At 31.3% G+C, this 19,909-nt stretch overlaps 2 protein-coding genes across 2 annotated transcripts in view; both read right to left on the reverse strand.

Moving 5' to 3' along the window:
- Positions 1–367: 367 nt before the first annotated feature.
- LOC124537010 (zinc finger protein 277) lies at positions 368–2,263 on the reverse strand. The gene is made up of 2 exons (XM_047113716.1): positions 1,909–2,263; positions 368–1,469 (listed from the first exon to the last, which is right to left on the reverse strand). Exons 1-2 carry the CDS (start codon positions 2,156–2,158, stop codon positions 415–417), a joined length of 1,305 nt encoding a protein of 434 aa, XP_046969672.1. The 5' UTR covers positions 2,159–2,263; the 3' UTR covers positions 368–414.
- Positions 2,264–3,400: 1,137 nt separating this feature from the next.
- LOC124537094 (protein NDNF-like) overlaps positions 3,401–19,909 on the reverse strand; it is a 48,823-nt gene continuing 32,314 nt past the window's right edge. The window contains exons 6-13 of the mRNA XM_047113811.1: positions 11,367–11,641; positions 10,346–10,437; positions 9,775–9,933; positions 9,160–9,268; positions 8,884–9,053; positions 4,964–5,112; positions 4,615–4,722; positions 3,401–3,806 (exon numbers count right to left, since the gene is read on the reverse strand). Of these exons, the coding sequence (XP_046969767.1) occupies positions 3,662–3,806; positions 4,615–4,722; positions 4,964–5,112; positions 8,884–9,053; positions 9,160–9,268; positions 9,775–9,933; positions 10,346–10,437; positions 11,367–11,641 (1,207 nt within the window). The 3' untranslated portion in view covers positions 3,401–3,661. The remainder of the gene's footprint in view (positions 3,807–4,614; positions 4,723–4,963; positions 5,113–8,883; positions 9,054–9,159; positions 9,269–9,774; positions 9,934–10,345; positions 10,438–11,366; positions 11,642–19,909) is intronic.

Genomic DNA, 19,909 nt, shown 5'->3' on the forward strand with positions numbered 1-19,909 from the left:
TTTTATTTTTACAAATTGGTGTGGTATTCATTTTTTTTTAAATATCAGTTAATAATTAATTAAATCCACAACCATCACGTTCGAACTTATGTCTTTACCTGTTCAATGTGAACTTGACTTTGTAATTTGAAAAGATTTGATTGGTCAAAGGGGCCGGTAAACAATGACAACTCACTGCATTCTTAACGCGAACAGACTATAATATACTATACAAATGGTTAGATTCTATATAAAAAGTTTATACCAAGTTCAAATGCAATTTGTATTTTTGATACCATCTACAAATCCAGTAAAAATTAGACTAGTTAATAAATATCTTTTATAGACATTATATTTTAAAAATTGTAGCACATCTATCTATCGTCTCATATAAGAAGACATCAATTTTCATGTAAAATATTAATAAGTAACGCCTTAATCACTTAAAACAGATAATGCCATTTCTTTTGATATATTATCGCACATATTATTCTGATTTTCGATTTCTTGTTCATCACTTGACCACCAACTTTCATCCTCATCATGAATAAAACATAGGAACAAATCGTCTTCGTACGTCGGAAAGTAATATTCTGGTCGGTCCCACTTCTCCTTATGGAGAGTCCAATGCTTCATTTCCTTCAAATGCTTTTCCAAATTTCTCGAATCATCAAACTTTGTTTCACAGGACAGACATTGTTTTAAATGTATTTGTCGTCGGATGTAGTTCACAATTTTTATTTTATGATAAAAATCAAAACCAGATGTTGCTTTTGAAAAAGAGAATTCATGCTTTCTTTCCATGTGATCTAGAATGTTCTCAAACTCCATTTCAGTCTGATCACAGAGGAGGCAAGTTATCAAAGGTCCATTTTCTTCAGTCCACTCTGACCATTCGGGATCACTGTCTACGTTGGAATCCTGTTCATAGTCTTCTTTATTAGCATTCGAATATTTCGATGTATTTGGTTTGTTCAGTCTATAAGTAGGTACAGTCTGCTTATCACCAACATAATTGACTAAAAAGAATTTATCATATTCCTTATTTGCTGGGTTTATTCGCTTATGACCTTTCTTTCTCATGTGCTCTTTTAAAATTGTGCGATCTTTGAACAAGCCTTCACAAAAAATGCACTGAAGTTTTTCCAATTTTGAAGCTATTAAATCCACTAGGTCATCTACAAATATTAAATTATCAGGCTTTGCAATATGAAAATTGTGTTTTTCATACAAATGATTTAAATAGCTCGCTCTAGTGCCGTTTGAGACATATCGACAAAAGAGACACTCTTTTGAGTAATTTTTATCTTCTCTTTCAAATGCATGCCTTTCTAACAGAATTTCCAATTTGCTCTGCCTAAGATTGCTTCGTAGTTCCTTGTCCTCGGGTAACACATCGCTTAATAGGAAGTATTCTTCATTTTTAGACTTTGTACCGTCTGGTTTGTTATCGAGAAGCATAGTTGTGCAATAGTATGGCAAATTTTGATCTGAAAAAAGAAATCATTAATTTAATTTAATTAAACTATTATTAACATAATTTGTAATCATATAATTGCTTAATATTTTCAGATTGTAAATCAATTTTTATTATATTACTTGTCATTGAATGATAATAATATTATTAAATATATGCATATTGTATTAGTTTCATAAGCTTTTATTTATCATATCTGACATTAAATTTTGCAAGTGAATGTTAAATCTTGCAAGATAACAGATGAACAGAATAGAAATTGGACACATAGATTCCCTTACAATAATAAATTTAATTAAGTACATTTTCATAGTATCTATGACCAGTTCCTACAACAAGGATTAACAGACAAAGGAACTTTTCAACGGTCAACAACAATCAAGTTTTTTTGTTATATGCTAAGATTATTCATTTATTTACAGCTGAAAAAGGTAAACGAAGTTTATGATTACCTTTAAATCTCTGTTTCCAATACTTCATATAACTTCTCAAGTCAGCAATTTCGTTAACATCAGCTATAACTAGACGATGTTCCATGAACAAATGTGTTAGAAATTGCTTCTCGGAAGACGGTAACGGGAATATATCATCGCACAAAACACAGGCACATTCCGTCGGTTTTTCAGACTTAAAAATTGATGGCTTTTCACTTTTCTGATGTAAAGTTAAGGGGCCGAAGAATTGTTTGTCGTTTGTACTCATGATTTATATATTTTTATATTGATTTATAGTATTTTTTTCAAATGATTTGATACTTAATAGCTATAATGTTTTTTTTTAGGATGACACTGACATTCACGCTTCTCGGTGTCCCGTTCAAAGATGTCAAATGATACGCTGACGTTGACGTTTTAGTTTAATAATAATCGTTATGGATAACGGTCCCAAAAACTAAAATCTCAGTTATAATTACTGCGTGTAGTAGCTGTAATGTAATATAATATTATTTAGGGAACTAGCTCCTTCGTTAGGAATTATCATCAATAATTAATATTTGACTACTTTTAATGAGCAAAAAATAAAAATACAATATAATATTAAATACGCCAGTAGAAAGTATAATACATATTTATTTATTTCAGGTTTTATTTTTATATTATTGCCCCGAAGTTTACAAATTAAATCTTTTACAATAATTATTTTAAAAATGTTCCATGCGCCATTTTCTCTTGTTTTTTTAATAATCCGTTTTCGCGGGAAAACATCTTGTATTATTTTATACAGCCATACCAGTTTTAAAATCGATTACACTTACGAAGACGGATACACTAAAAAAATATGAGTTTATTAAATATATAATTATAATATAAATGTATTAGCATAAAGAATTGTTTCTAACAATTACAAAATTTTCTTTCATAAGCAAGGAAAAAAATGGTTGTATCGAAACTACCATTTTTCTCATAGTAAATTGTTTTTTTTTATATTTCAATATTGTATTTTGTATGTTCTAATTAAAATATATTTTTGTTAAAAAAGTTTAAAAAAAAAATGTTTGGTTCATAAAGGCATAGCTAAATTAGGGTCAAATATTAAAATTAGTTAATATAGTTTATTGTGTCAAAAATGTAGCAATGTATGTATGTATATAAAATTTTAAAGCCTCAACCAAATTACTAGATTTATTTTATGTAATTCTGTTGTAATATATTTTTTCGTGATATAAATTGTATGTGCTTTAAATAATATTATACAAGGGAAATAAGCACTCATAAATTACTATCTAGATTTTTTAATAATTGTTTCTTTAAATACACTCTGCATAAAAATAGTAGGAACTTACAATCTGTTCAACTAAATGCCATAAGTAACTTACATAATATAATAAAAGTACATAATATAAAAGGTTAATAGTTATTGATCTAAATCTATTAGGAAAACGATTAGGATATAATATTAAATTAACAATATGTTATCGACAGATTTTTATAGTAATTAATTACAAGAAATGCCTCTCAATTTTTTTCTTATGAATAAAATAAACTTACTTTAAAAAACTTATAATTAATTATATTTCACAAATTATATTTTAATATAGTATGATTAAGAAAAATAAATAGAGATTTCTTCAGCGCTTTTATGATTTATATGTACACAAAGCTTAAAACCAGTACAACCGGTTGAAAAATATTCACTAAAAATTCAAAATACACTGACAATAAAACTAATGTAGCTAATACTGATTTTCTAACGCGCTAAATACGTTTAATTTTCATCTTTACAAGACACATTGGTATCGACGTATAAAATGTTGTATGGCACGGAGCTTCCTTTTGACGAGGCAGTTACTTGTATGGCGTACTTTCTTCCTGCTTTTAAACCGACGACTTTTTGTACAATTACCCTTGTTCTGAAATATAATCGTAAAACATTAAAATGGAGTATTAATGAATCAACAACAGCAACAGCCTGTAAATTCCCACTGCGGGACTAAAGGCCTCCTCTCTCTTTGAGGAGAAGGTTTTGAAGGTTCCACCACGCTGTTCCAATGCGGGTTGGTGGAATACACATGTGGCAGAACTTCTATGAAATTTGTCACATGCAGGTTTCCTCACGATGTTTTCCTTCACCGCCGAGCACGAGATGAATTATAAAGACAAATTAAGCACATGAATCTGCGGTGCTTGCCTGGGTTTGAACCCGCAATCATCGGTTAAGATGCACGCGTTTTTACCACTGGGCCATCTCGACTCTTGGGCCATCTCGACTTTTAATGAATCTTAATGAATCAGGCTAAAACGAAAGGGTTTCTCTTGGTCACTAATTAAACAATTTGTTGGAATGTTAGAATATCAAAGTCAAATTTTTCTGTAAAAACCGAAATTATCATACTAATCGACTTTCACGTTTCACTCCTAATAGTTTAGTTCGTGCAACGTGGAAAAGAGAAACGTCCTATGGATAACTGATAAATTTTGGAGGAAATTTTGATGTTTTGTTCAAAAAAAGAACGTATTGTAGTTAGTACCATGATGAAAAAGATTAGGGAAGGTAGCTATATTATACTGTGGGATTTTGACAGGCTGTTACTTCACAATATTAAAAACTCTAAAAATAAACAACTACAAATTAATCGTAAATTTTAAACACTTCTTACAATATTCGCTATTGTAAAAGGTAATACAAGATAAAAATCTTTAATCAAAAACTATACTTACGGTGGTCGCTGCATATGACTTATACATTGAGTATTCGTTGAAGATTTTTTTGATAGAGAACAAATCGAGCTATCACTGTTTATTATTTCACGAGAAAATATACAATATCTGAAATTAAAAAAAAAAATGTAGTAAAATTAAAACCGTTACAAAATATAAAAAAAAATTACGATGTTCTTATGCTTTTATTCGAATTTTTAAATTTCGAACAATTATTTTTTAATAATACTTCGTAGCATTATCTATTATTTAAACGCTCTTGTAGATTTTTTTTTTTTAATTTTGATATCGAGTATGCTAGTATGTAATAACTTTTATTAGGCATAAAAAATGATCAGTGGAATGTTACCTAATAACATCAGTAGCATTATGGGTTGCGGGAAGGAAGGCAATGTCGACTGATTTACATGATCTCTTCGGTCTCAATTCACGAATTGTGCCACCATCTTCCACCAGTTCTGGAGTACTCATGCCCCACCGTGAAGTTGAAGCTGTTAGCTGGAAAAAAAATATTATTTTGAGACACGAACGCAATCTATTTTGATCTTAATAAGTTACAGAATATATAACCAAATAAGAGTGTAATTCTTTTATGGTTTATGTAATCTGTATATACATATGAAGTTTAACAGCCAATAATAATAATAAAAACGTTCTAAATTGATAAACGTAACTGATGTTACAATAATATGGTATCACTACTCGTACTACAGATTTAATGCTATATATAAAAAATAAAATTTTAACAAAAAGAAAAACCGACTTCAAATATAGCAATAATTATAACTACATTATATAATCGTAAATCGACTTTTAAGTAGTCTAATATTTTTCATTTCATTTTACCTAGGAGGACTCTCAAAAATATGTTAAATATTAAATTATTTTTATTACTTTTTAGTGCATTTTTATTTGTTTTAAAATAGTGTTTTGTTTGAAGTCGGTTTTTCTTTTTGTTAAAATTTTATTTATTTTTTGATTTTAAGTGAAGCTGATGTAGACTAACATTTTATTCTTAATATGGATAGATTAAGCGTGCCGTTTATATGAATCAGAAACTACTTCGGGGACAATTTCAAAAGAAACTTTCGAATAAAGGAAAAATAGATTTTCGAAAATGCGGCTTTAATACGTCATGCGGCATAAACTACAAGGTACCACCCTCGAATGAGCTGTAATCGACCTCAGTAAAAAATCTTTGCAAAAGAGCTATTCGTATGCTATGTCGTACATCATATGACATCACATCATATACACAAAATTTGATTAAAGACAGTAAGAAATTGTGTTCCAAATCGCACCCTAACTGTAAGCCGTTTAGGAGTTCCGTCAATACATAGTATAAAAAAAGTCGCTTTCTCTGTCCCTATATCTTTAAAACTACGCAACGGATTTTGATGCGGTTTTTTTTAATAGATAGTGTGATTCAAGGGGAAGGTTTGTGTGAGATAATAAATGAACAATATAGTAAAGAAACACTGACAATTTTAGAAGTTTGCAATGTGTGTCGTAAATAAACAAATTCTTTAGTATATTTAGTATCAGTTTTGCACCCGTGAGAAGTCGGGGCGGGTCGCTAGTTAATTATAATATTCGATTATGACAATTACATGAACATAACCACGTTCCGGAAGGTGATTTAAATATCCAAGTAACCCATAAATAAAAGATTCGACCGAGTATTGCTAACGTGCTCCTCAGAATTGTTCCGTTCCCTCCCGTTCCCTTAATTTGTCATGGATACTATACTCAGAAACTTACCAAACTTTCACCAAATTACCCTTAAAGTATGTCCTTTATAATTTTAAAAGATTCATCAAAATTGTGCCAACCAATTTTGAGTTATTCACCTATTTATCGCGCACATCCATAATGCAAATTTAAGACTTACGACGTTTTCATACGGATACCATCATCGGAAAAAAATAAAAAAAAAATGGGACCCCACGGGAAGCACTACCTTTCAAACAAAAAAAAAAATATCAAAATCGGTCCTCCCAGTAAAAAGTTATGAGGTAACAAACATAAAAAAAAAAAAAAAAAAAAAAAAAAAATACAGACGAATTGATAACCTCCTCCTTTTTGAAGTCGGTTGAAAATAATGTTATTTTTATCCACATTCCCTATATTAATATTATAAATGTAAAAGTAACTCTGTCTGTCTATTTGACTATGGCTCTTTCACGACAAAACTGCTGAACCGAATTTCATGAAATATGGTATGAAGCAATCTTGAACGCCAAGAAATGACAATTATGGAAATTTTTTTTGTCTAGAACATGATATCCAACAGCCTAAAACGGAAGGGAAGTCGCGGGTGACTACTAGTAGAAAATAAATAGGTAGATACAGTCAAAGATAAACAACAACAGCTTTCAGAAAAAGCGAAAACGGAACATTTCACAAGTGAGTAACGAAGTGAATTCTAGAATGGCACAGCTGTTGCTGTAAGTCTTAAAATTTACAGCTAGTCACTGCGTTGCTTGTTTCAATGTCTCAGACTTTTATTTTTGTGTAACTCGATCAGTCGAGCAGTTTGTTGTTGAATGCAATTAGTACTTTGAAAGTGCTGTAACTGAAGTACTGTTTATGCAATTCCTTTATTTGTTCAGCCATACATTCTATCATTAAAAGGTTATATTTGAAAATCGAACGTTTTATAATAAAAACTTTGTTTAAAATGACATTCATTTTGATGACGTATTTTGCTAAGTATTAAAATGCTAGAGTCAGTTAATCAGTCGTATTGTTTTTCGTAAAGGAAACACAAGTATACTTACTAGTAATAAAGACGAGTATATTATACATACGAAAAAGATTTTAAGATTTCCAAAAATAAGAATATTTAATTTAGTATTCTAAATTCAAATACTGGGTACAATAATGTCGTTAACACGAGGGTATCAGGCTAATAATTCTATAATAAGTGATGTAATTCGCTTATTACATTTTTTAAGTAATGTTACGAGAGTAACCTTAACCTTCAATACGATGTTATGACATTTGATTCAATATCATAATTTATAGCACATTATTATTGAATATAGCAAGGGCTATTGAATTTACTTTATTATATACAATTATTATTGTAGTTAATTGATCAATAATTTGTAAAACTGTAATTAATATTATTTTATATGGCATAGCATTTAACACTGGCATGTAACACTATTTAATATTTTAAATTGAGCTGTCATTAGAAAACAATAGGATGATAGCGTGGCAGTCTAACAAAAGATAGAGAGATTGGAGCATCATTGTAAAACGATAATATTATTTTGGCCATCCCGAACTACTGAAATAACACTAATTATATAATTTTCTCTATAACATTCGGGTTACTTTTCTTTTCATAGTCAGTCTTTAATTTTTAAGCATACTAAAAATATTAACTTAATTTTAACTAAATATGTTAATTGAACGCCATGCAGGCTATATGGTTTAAAACTGCCAATGCAACAAACAACGTAGATACTTATTATTATCACAGACGTTTCATATTGATATATTGAAATGACCTTTAAATTTTACGCCTAAAGAATTTTACTTCTAAAATCTGAAATTTAAATTGGAAAACAAATGTGTTGTTCTTACGACTTCAACATACTTGCTATATGATTGGCTTGTAACTTGTTTAAATATAATATTATTGAACGTCCTTCTAAAATGGTAATTTAAAATTCCATTTTTAACTTGGCAAAACTTTTCTTTAATTTTTTTATTTTATTTTATTAGGAAAGCAAACAGTGAAATTAAAAATAATAAATGACAAACATATTTAACAAATCACCATTTAGATGCTCTCGCATATAAACATTATGTTATATAATAAAAAATACATTCCACGCTGGCTTATTTACTAGGTCGATAGATACATATGCATAAATCATATTTAGTTAAAAGAAAGAAAATAAATAAACAAGAAAAAAAAGATACATTGTGAGGACAAAAGAATTTAATCTATCACTTGGTGGTAGGGCTTTGTGCAAGCCCGTCTGGGTAGGTACCATCGAATCATCAGTTATTCTACCGCCAAATAACAGTACTCAGTATTGTTGTGTTCCGGTTTGAAGGGTTAGTGAGCCAGTGTAACTACCGGCACAAGGGAACGGCACATAACATCTTAGTTCCCAAGGTTGGTGGCACATTGACGATGTAAGGAATAGTTAATATTTCTTACAGCGTCATTGTCTATGTGTGATGGTGACCACCTATTCCATAAACAAAAATGTTGTAATGAATGTTCATAAATGAAAACTAAGCCCTTACCTCGAGCGTCACAGCTTCATCTCGATACCTTTTATTCGGTATAACTCGCAAGACATATCTTATTTTAGATTCTTCAGAGCTTGAGTCAAATTGTACGGATCCTTCATCGCTAGTTTCTTGAATAGATGAACTTGTTATAGGCGCTGGTACATAAAACTTTAAATGAGATTCTGAAAAACGTTTCCATACATTATTACCAGTATTTTTTTTGGCTCTTAAAAACATCAATAAATTAATTAATATTTAATTCATAGTTTGTTTTAAATAATCACTAACCTATATTTTTAGCCATGTACAATCGTTTTCCTCTCACAGACACTTCTATATCGACCGATCCTCCGCACGTCGACACAACCAGCCAAATACCAGATCCACCTGATGTAGTCTAAAATAAAGTAATCATTTCTATTAAAAAAATAATATACAAAAATATATACTCTTGATGATTCATGTCAAACTTTTAACAAATGACAAACAGGGAACTTCCATTTATTGAACGTATAGGAGATTTTAAAACATCGTAATATACTGTTATTATATTTATCTAGAAATACCGTTTAGATGTATTTGCTTCATAATTCACTTAATCTAACCTAAATCTTAAACGCAACGATAATGTACAGTATAATTACGTAATTAATAAGCGTAAAATGTATGCTGAGGTCGGTTTGACGATAATTGACGTAATATCAGAAAAAGCCTAAGACGTGTACTTTTAATACCATCAATAAAAATTCTTACGAGAACGTGCGACACTTATATCATTATTCAAATTAAGTACCCTCGGTTTGAAATGAGGCAACTGAGAAACTCATATTTCCAAAAATGTATTATAATAAGGTCACATTCATTCCACCTTGGAATAATAAAATGGATAACTTCAAGTCTTACCTTTAAGTAATAAACATTTTTTCCTTTTATGTCAGCTTTATACGGAATATTTTCTCGTAGTCTTTTGGCTGTGGATGTTCGAGGTCGGACGTTGCCTGTCGCAAGTAAAGATCCAACTCTTCGATCTCTGGCTACACCGAATATACTAACAAAATACGTCTGCAAAAAACGACACCGAATAGTAGTCATCAAATTTTAAGAACTGTTTTTTTTTGTATTGGTTGGCAGACGAGCATATAGGCCACCTGATGGTAAGTGGTCATCACCATCCATAGACAAAGGCGCTGTAAGAAATATTAATCATTCCTTTCATCGCCAAGCGCCATCAACCTTGGCAACTAAGTTGTTATGTCCCTTGTGCCTGTAGTTACACCGGCTCACTCACCCTTCAAACCGGAGCACAAGAATACCAAGTACTATTGTACAGACATGCTTGTACAAAGCCCTACCACCAAGTAAAATAAAACTGTAGACAAATCATATCACTATTTTTGACAAAATAATGTAAAAAGAAATTTGCGGAAGATTCCTGTTATCGTAATGAATTTTCCCATGTAATTTGAGAACGTACCGTGCTTGGATCTAGATTTTCAATTAAATGATGCGTCCTGTCCCCGACGCACGCAATAACTGGATCCTCATTCGATACTCTAGTACTACGACCTGTTAACATAAAAAAAATAAATAAATATATTAATGCAATGAAAGCTCATTACGGAAATATAAAACAGCTTGACAACGGAACATTACAGATCGAAATCTTGGAGCGGTCTCATTTTTACCATACTTGAAATAATTAACATGAGCGATCTCTGAGAAAATAAATCGTGCTAAAAAAAACAAATAAATTAAATGATTATAAGTCGATTCAAATCTCGTATGATTAGCCTGTCTTGTTCAATTTTCTAAGCTGCTTGTTTTATGTATAAGCAGTAATGATTTCTCCATCTTTGGAATTATTTATGTTGTGATGTAACAACCTGTAAATGAGGAACCTGCTAGGATGTCTCCGCCACAATTCATGTTTGGAGTATCACACGGCTCGAATGCAATTTGGGTTATTCACTGATGGCAGAATTTCAAGCAAAAAAATTGTCAACCGATTTGAAATATAATTACGATTGATGAAAACGAGGCTTGCCTATTTTAGAGGCCACAATCTTCGATTAAGATCGGTACTCACACATTACACTACCGCAGCAAAATTGCTCCATCTTTGAGAGTTTGACAAAAATAGTTATTGTACTTAATGTAATTTTAAGGTTATAAAATTAGGATATTTATCATCAATCAACACTATAAGGGTAAAATCGACAAGACTATTTTGAGTTAGACTTGACAGAGTCTGTTTTATGCCAAATTTGTGTAATCAAATATATCAGTCTTCTAGCAATACAATCCAAAAAACTACTCCAAGCATATTGTTGTCATCAGGGACACCATTTTATTTCCTCAAAATAACAGCCTGTTTTTGCTACGATGGCGTTAAGACGTAAGTCAGCTGGTCTATTGTGATAGTGATTTGCCATCACAAGATAACATCGCAATACATATCAATGCCAAATAAATCAATGCCCATTTTAGTAACTTACCGAACTTCTTCCTCCTGTAAACACTCTTAAAGTTTTCTTCGAAGATATTAAATCCATCTGTGTCGAAGTCAATTTTGTTCGTCTCAGACGAAGTTTTGTTGACCGAATTTAGTTTCGAACGATCTGTTTCATTCGATTGCTCCTCATCTGAATTAAAGCGATTCCGTTTCTCTGATCGACTCGATCTGACGTCGTATTGTGCTGCGCAGAGTGATGTGTAATTTTTTCGATGTGATGCAACCACACAGTACGTTGTCTCTTGGGGATCTATAGGACTGAAAATAATACAAATATTAATAGCTTGAAAACTGAAGATGTTCACAATTCCAATTATAGATAAATGCACATGTAATTGCGTAACCTTTTTTATACAGGAAGAGTACTAATGTATATATAGATTTCTCGAATCTTCGGCGATCTTGTTTGAATTGAGAATAGGAAGACCGACAAAAATAACAGATATCTAGACTAATATTATAAATGATACAGTTTTTTTTTTATATTTAGCTTACAACATCAATGGGCTCAGTTGCCCATGTCTAATTAACATTTATACATTTTGGCGTTTTATGTTTTATATTTTTACTTAACATAAATAGATCTTCGCTGGACTTCAGGCTCGTCGTCTTCTTGGCAGACGTGTCCCACACTGACTTACTTTTTTTTTCATTTTAAAATAATTTATTCTAAATGATACAGTAACTATATCTGTCTCTCTCACTAAACCACGTAACCAAATTTGATGACTTTTGGTATGAAGCAAAATTTAGGGAGAGCATAAGCTTTTATGATTCACTAACGAAGATCTAATAAAGTGAAAGAGAAGCCACGAGTGAAAACTTTAATGAAATAAAAATATTTTCTTGAACAATATCACGAAAGAAATTTCGAGCTCTGAGATTGAAATACAACCCTCACAGCGTATACTTTATAATTTAGCGATATTAAAGTGTCTCATAAAATAAGTACCTACTATGTAAATATCCAAAATATACTAATCGAGCATTATTAAAGGTATTGTTTAACATTCCTAGTTAATTACGTTTCAGAATAAGGTATAACCATTGAGTATTCCATGGGTATTCTCAATAGTCTGAAAAAAAAATATATAAAAAAAGGAAAATAAATCTTTTTGCTACTATGTACTACCTACAACACTAAAATTTATGTACGGATAATTTACAGACTAATAAACTTTCTATACATACATATAAACAGACCATGCGTGGGTCATTGTAGGTGATACATACATTTAGACATAATTATATGTCAGCACTTCGCGAATATATGCTCTGTGGTTTAACCGGATATATTGCACAAGATACACCTGTATATACATGTATATAGAAGTGATTTGTTTACTTACGATCACCATCACGAGAGCCGAGATCGCCCAGTGGTTAGAACGCGTGCATTTTAACAGATGATTGCGGGTTCAAACCCAGGCAAGCACCACTGAATGTTCATGAGCTTTATTTCTGTTTATAATTCATTTTGAGCTCAGCGGTGAAGGAAAATATCGTGAGGAAACTGCATGTGTCTAATTTCATAGAAATTCTGCCACATATGTATTCCACCAACCAGCATTGGAACAGCGTGGTGGAATATGTTCCGAACCTTCTCAAAGGGAGAGGAGGCCTTAGCCCAATAGTGGGAAATTTACAGGCTTTTGTTGTTTATTGTTGTTATTAATGTTACATAAGAAACATTAACATTAAATCCTTAAATATACAAATATGAATTAAAAATGGTTACTGCATAAATCACGATCGCGTGGAATGCTGGCAAGAACGCTAGCAGCATTTCCCCGTTGAATTGCAAATTATTGAGTTAGTTTAAACTTTAATTTAATATGAAATTATGCACTATTTTGTATAGATAACAATTTAGAAATTTAGTGCTTAAAATTGTTTTTAATTTCCTTAAATTTTTGCTTTAGAAAGACCTGATCAGGTTTATACGTTTTTAGTAATCGTGAGCAATCGTGATTACTATGGAATCATTCAATTGAATTCTTTTTATATTAAAAAAAAAGTTAAATCGTTGCGTACGATCACGTTTTAAGTAGGTAAAGGGTTTTGAAAAATTCTATTCAATTTCTTTAAAGGTAATGTGAGTTACGTTTATAGAATCTCGTAACTCTTTGATTTTTTGCTTAATACGCATCTTGTGATAGGGTCGTTATGCTGTTTTTTTTATGGTATATAAAAAAAAATCATAGATCTCTAATCATAGAACTCAGATTATAGAGTTAGACATTATTGAAGTAAAATTCTTTAGATATATCTGTGACAAAGATAAAAACCCTTTTAATTATTTTGATAGAATGATCTCAGTAATGGGAAAATACTTGGGCTTTATTAACGACTAGCTATGCCCGCGACATTGTACGCGTTTGAATTAAACAAAAAAAATATATTATTGGAGCCTAAGTTACTCTTTATTATATCAGCTATCTGCCAGTAAAATTCCCGTCAAAATCGGTCCAACCGTTCTAGATAAGCAAGAACAAACAGACAGATAGACAAAATTTGTAAAAAGGTTATTTTGGTATATGTACCGTGTATACATACAAATGCATTGAGTAAAAATGGCTATTTTAATATTACAAACAGACATTTATTAATTCACAAAATCGATACTTTGGAAATGGTATCACTATTAATATATACGAACAACTTTGGGTTAATTATCATCATAGTTCCTATGTACGGATATATCCTCAGAAACTGCGGTTATCATGAACTTAAGAAAACTCGCCTTATATCTTAAAGTGTGGGTGAAACCTGGTTATTGTAACAAATGGCTACAGAGCTCTGCGATGTAATAATTCACTTCATATCTCACTCCAGAAATGTTGACAACTTACAGTGATATGTCATTTTGATACGCGATTTTTTTTAAATCAAATTATAGTAGCAATGATACAAATCAAATAAGGAATTGCCAAAATATATTAACCCCTTTTATAAAGCTTATTTCGTGTGTGCATCGAGTGGTGATACTCTATACTCGTAGGGATTCAGAAAGGATTCAGAAGGATTCAGAATTGACTCTTCGTTTTTTTAACATCGCTAAGCGTCCCGTAAACCATTGCTCTACTGACGTTTCGATACAAAAATAAATTAAATTTTGACATTTCACGTTCGCCTTATGCAGTGAGTTATGAGTTTCTTTTTACAGAATACCTCTACAGGAGGTCGTTGAAGACTGAATGTCTGAAACAGTGGCGTAGCTATTGTAGGGCAGGTGGTGCAGTGCACTAAGCCCCCGGAGTTCGGGGGGCCCTCTAAGCTAAACCTTAAGCTTCTCAAGCTAGAAAAACACGACCATGCGCACAAGATTTCTTATTTGGTATCTATAATTTTAAAGGGTAATTAACAGTCAAGAGGGATGGGAAAGAGGGGTTGAGTTGGTCTGAAAGGAACATCAGATGAGTTTCAATTGTGAACGGGAGATTGAAGTTCATGATCATGTCATGACCACCGTCGACGTTTGCAAACAAAAATGGCACATCTGCCCATGCCATTTCTTACAGCTCTTGGTCTGTGATTATATTCGAAGCGATAACTTAGCCATAAAGTTATCACACGGCGTTCGTCTGTGATGGCATCCAAATAATTACTTAAGTACAAAAAATAATAATTAAAGAGGCCGCTATTAAATTAATTAATCGTCTCCAGACCGATACAAAAGGTATATTGACTTTTAAAAGTAAAAGAACTCGTTCAAATAGTCTTAATGGTTCCGTACCTGTTTTTGCGGCACGGTTGTCATTATAGTTTTGAAAACAGCTCACGTAACTTAAATTATAAATGTAATTGTATTATTACTTTAAAGGTTTCGCATTTTGATGGAATTGTGTAGATTTTTATAGAAATGGTTAATGTTTCTTATAACGCCAATATGTGTTGGTGACGACTTCCCATCAGATGGCACTTTATCTATCTACGTTCTATTTATATCAAACTAGTTGTCGCCTGCGACTTCGCTTGTGTTTAAGGGGTTGGTTGTCACGTGTTAAGCAAAAAAATGGCCTAAGTCCATCCTTGGACTTCAAGTTTGCTTCAGACCAAGTTTCATCTAATTCGGTTCATTGGTTTGTTAGAGAACGAGCGACAAATAGACAGACAGAGTCACTTTCATTTTTAGAAAATACAATAAAAACAACAAAGAGTATTTACTATTTTTTTTTAAACATACATGCAGTTTAGATGCCTTCAACAAAATAAATAAAAAACTATGTGGGCAATTAATAAAAGACAAATTTGTACCGTCCCAGTTAGAAGAGTAAATTAAAGTTGTAACACGAGTTTGGAGTGCACAAGTTAAAATACTTATAAGTTTTAAAGTACTTTAATTACTGGAGTTACAGTGTAAGTTTGACAACTTTAACTGGCCACGTCTCTTCGGTTCAGTATCTTTAAGTGCTCTCGTAAAAAATTAAGCGACATCGCCTCGAAAAGCTATTGATGATATACTGGTCAGTATATAATACAAAAAAAAATACAAACGAATTGATAACCTCCTCCTTTTTGAAGTCGGTTGAAAAGTTCACGAACGTTATCTTTTTCCAAAATAAATGAATATAAAATAAACAAATAAATATGAGACAACATCACATACATTACTCTCATCCCAATGTAAGTAGCTAAAGCACTTGTGCTATGGAAAATCAGAACGTAACGACGGTATACCACAAACACCCAGACCCAAGACAACATAGAAAATTAATGATAATATACATCGACTCGACCGAAAATCGAACCCGGGAATCGAGTGGCGAATCCATGAAAACCAGTGTACACACCACTCGACTACGGAGGTCGTCAAATATGATCCTTTAGTAACTGTATTTAATAAAAATATAATAATAATCTTCTAAAAATAAAATAATAGAGCAAATTGCCGCTGAGATGTAGCCATTTGATTTTAGACTCGAAGTTCAATTTATTATAAAAAGTCATGACATAAAGGTTCATTTTCGTTATTAATTAATTTCTACAAAAATGACGTACAAACTTTTACATTCTTATGATATTTATATTCTCAAGCACAGCACTGGCACTAGCAAACTGGCTAGAATTAAGTTTTTTTTAAAGATATAGTTAGGCGGACGAGCACATGAGCCACTTTATGGTAAATGGTTACCACCTATAGATAATGGCAAAGTGAGAAATATTAACCATTCCTTATACCGCCAATACGCCAATTAAATATTAAGATGTTACATCATAATACTGGGTACTGCTGTTTTGTGGTAGAATATCTATCGAGTGGCTAGTACCCACTGGTACCTACCCAATTTAACACACGCAGTGTTATATAAGAAACTCTTTGACATCACAATTTACTAATTCCAGCGGGTTTACCCTTACGATTATCAATTTATACAAATAGGGCACCGATACCCATAGACATTGGCTCCATAAGTGATTTCATTAATTTTCTTACAATGCCAATACGCCATTATGTATGAAAACTAAGACGTTATGTAACTGGTGTCAAGTTATGCTGGCTAATTCATACTTCTCAGAGAAAATAACGTGCATAGCAAAAACCATAAAAAATACATATTCTACTTTCACGATAATCCGTCAAATAGTCAAGATTATTCCAGCATCAATTTTTTATTTATAAGATATTGATGAACTATTTCGTATTACAGTTTCTATTTATAAATATAAATTATATTCTACTTGTATGGAGCCTTTTATGCATTCAATGGAATAATTACCAGTAAAAGAATTATTGCTTTTGCCTGAATATGATTTAAGAATATTCCGTCTATACTATCCATATATTATGTTCATAATAACATTTATTTTAGCTCAGTCTTTGGTCTAGAGTCTTGTTTATGGATCAAAATTAAGATTTATTTTATTCAAAAAGACTATTGCGAATAATTTTGATCATTGTCATTTTAGAGTATCCAGAATGTAGATTCTAAGAATTTATTAGTTTTAAATACCAAATGAATACTAAAATCTTAATAATTCTCTTATTAATCAAAGTTTTATTAAAATATAGTTTGAACATTTTAATAAGTAATTATAACCTTTATTTGAGGCATTTATTGTAGTAGTGAACTACCCACGCACAGATGAATGAACACTCCTTTTGTAAGTTTGAAGATATCAAAGTACCAAGATAAATTAAATTTGCATTGTGATACTTCAACGGAACGTAGACCAGCTCCTAATCTATCTCTTGTTCCAGTAGACTTCCGGTCCACTGTATTCAGCGAGGGTATAAGGGCACACACTTTAACAATATCTTTTGCTAGATCGTCAAAGTTTGAAGTTTAATAGACTTCGTTGGTCCATATTTAGTTGGATACATGATAATATCGGCCAATTTCGGCCAAGGTGGTGAATCTCAAGTGCTAACGTTGCAGAACATAATAAAATGCACAAGTGTTGGTTCAAATGTAGTTGCACTATATTCCCTCACCCCTATAATTCAATTGCGCGGAAAATCCGACAAAATTGGAGAGTTTAGTCGCAAGTCCGGTAGCTTTACGTGCTTTCCAAATCACGAAGGGTGATACCGAGAATGTTTGAGACAAAAATATTTCATCAGCTTGACTGACGATACTGACATAATAGTATAGACATTGCAGTATTGAAATTTGTCGCTTAACGTTTGTTGATCATATTAGGAAAAATAATGTCCATTTCGAATTTCAAATCGTCATTAAACATGATTTTCTAGAAGTTCTTTTAAATAAAGATTAGCTACTAATAAGATATTCTTTAACGAGTCATTTTTAAGTAATGTTGCTTCTTTTATATTCAAAAATGTCTCATTTTCTTTCCACGTGATGATTACCTTTCCAGAATAGGAAAAATTGTACCAAAAATTTTCAATGGTGCTTTGCCCAAATTAAAACCGCAAGTAAAGTTCACGTATTCTAGTCACGGGGCCATTGGGGACATCCCAGTACAAAAATAATAAAATAGCCTATCCATTCCGTTTAATGAAATGGTTTTCAGAACATGCTATAAATGTCCGTCCATATACCACGAACACATTTCCGGGTCCACAGCACAACAAATTTGATTTACGACACAAATCTAAGATTAAAACGATATTCTCAATACTAGCAATAAGTAATGCATTCCACTTTAAATATAGTATTCAAAATAAATTTACACTTACTTCTTGATAATAAACAAAAGTGTCACTAAAACTTAATTTATTAAGCTCGGTCAATGAAGCCGGAGGCGTTTAAACGTATTCAAGCAAAATTAGACACAATATCAATGTTGTTAAAATCTAATATCGCTTATTAAATTTCACGTCCAAGTTCATGGATGTTTATTGCAATGAAATCTGAACTTTAATGATTTAAAAATAAGATACGTTTTCCAATGAAGCTTGGGATGAGATTGCACAAAAAGTTGAAGGAATGAAGGTTGCCTTTGCTTGTGTATCTATTTATCGTGCTATCCCAGTAGCGTTCCCGCAAATAGTAGAGTCATCTTATATTGGCAGTTTGAAATACAAGATGTAGTGACTCGTTACTCTTTTAATTATCTTTATAGCACTTATAAGCCTTGTCGGCGTTACTGAGAATATATTTTTTTTGCTTAGCGTTTTATTGGTGTTACTAGTGAAATTTATGCGAGTGTAAAATTACTTGAGCCTTTTTTGTCATGTAATGTAAGTTTGCTTGTTAATGTAAATGTATTATTTTTATTACAATATGTAAATGAAATTATTTTTATTAATGTCGGATGGAAAAAGACGCTATTAATCCGTTAGCATTTTTTTACTTCATCATTCTCCCGTTTATGAGTTCCTGGTATCCATAGCTTTATACTAATATTAATGTTTGAAATAAAACTTCAAGGTCAGATGACCAGATGCTTACAACGTATCTGCCTTTAATATTTTCATCCCACTATATGGGTATATATTTGTTTGGATGGGTTCTGTATAATTGCTTTTGAATTTATAATAAAATTTAAGACATAATTTTTGTGTGATCTTTATACACAAGCCATTTTTTTAGCAACTCCCAAAAAAAAGTGTTGCCAAAATATTTGTCATTTTTTTAAAATTATATTACAAATAGTAAGTAAGAACTTTGTGTTGTCAGAAATTATTAATAATAAATTAAAAAGCTAAAATACTATACTTTTATAAACTTAGAGTTTTAATGAAAGTTATATTTATTTATAAAATAATCCATTTCACATAAGATCGACTATAAATTGGAATGTAGATACGGAGGCAGTATTGGTCCATGATCGTATACAATTAAAACAGTTTGTATGTTCCGTGCATTACTACAATGTAGCAAGGAGTTTTTATGGCAAAAATAATATTAAAAAAACTCCTTCGAACCAAATATGTATATTTTTTATGTATGGATGTTTTGGAATGTTGCTCGATCTTGTAGTCCAACAAATTGTAAACGAAAAGTTGAATGACCTATCGTAAGTAAATTAAATATAAAAAAAACTATTTTCATTTACAAAATTCGTTAAAAAAAGACTTGTATGAAATAAAGATATTGATAATGTTAAATTAGTTAT

Source organism: Vanessa cardui, chromosome 17 (genome assembly GCF_905220365.1).
Source record: "Vanessa cardui chromosome 17, ilVanCard2.1, whole genome shotgun sequence".
Lineage (NCBI taxonomy): Eukaryota > Metazoa > Arthropoda > Insecta > Lepidoptera > Nymphalidae > Vanessa > Vanessa cardui.

Bases quoted from the DNA above. Each gene is read 5' to 3' on its own strand.
- LOC124537010 (XM_047113716.1), bottom strand. From the start codon at position 2,158: ATGAGTACAAACGACAAACAATTCTTCGGCCCCTTAACTTTACATCAG. The intron at 1,470-1,908 runs GTAATCATAAAC...TTCTTTTTTCAG, and splicing joins TTGGAAACAGAGATTTAAAG to ATCAAAATTTGCCATACTAT.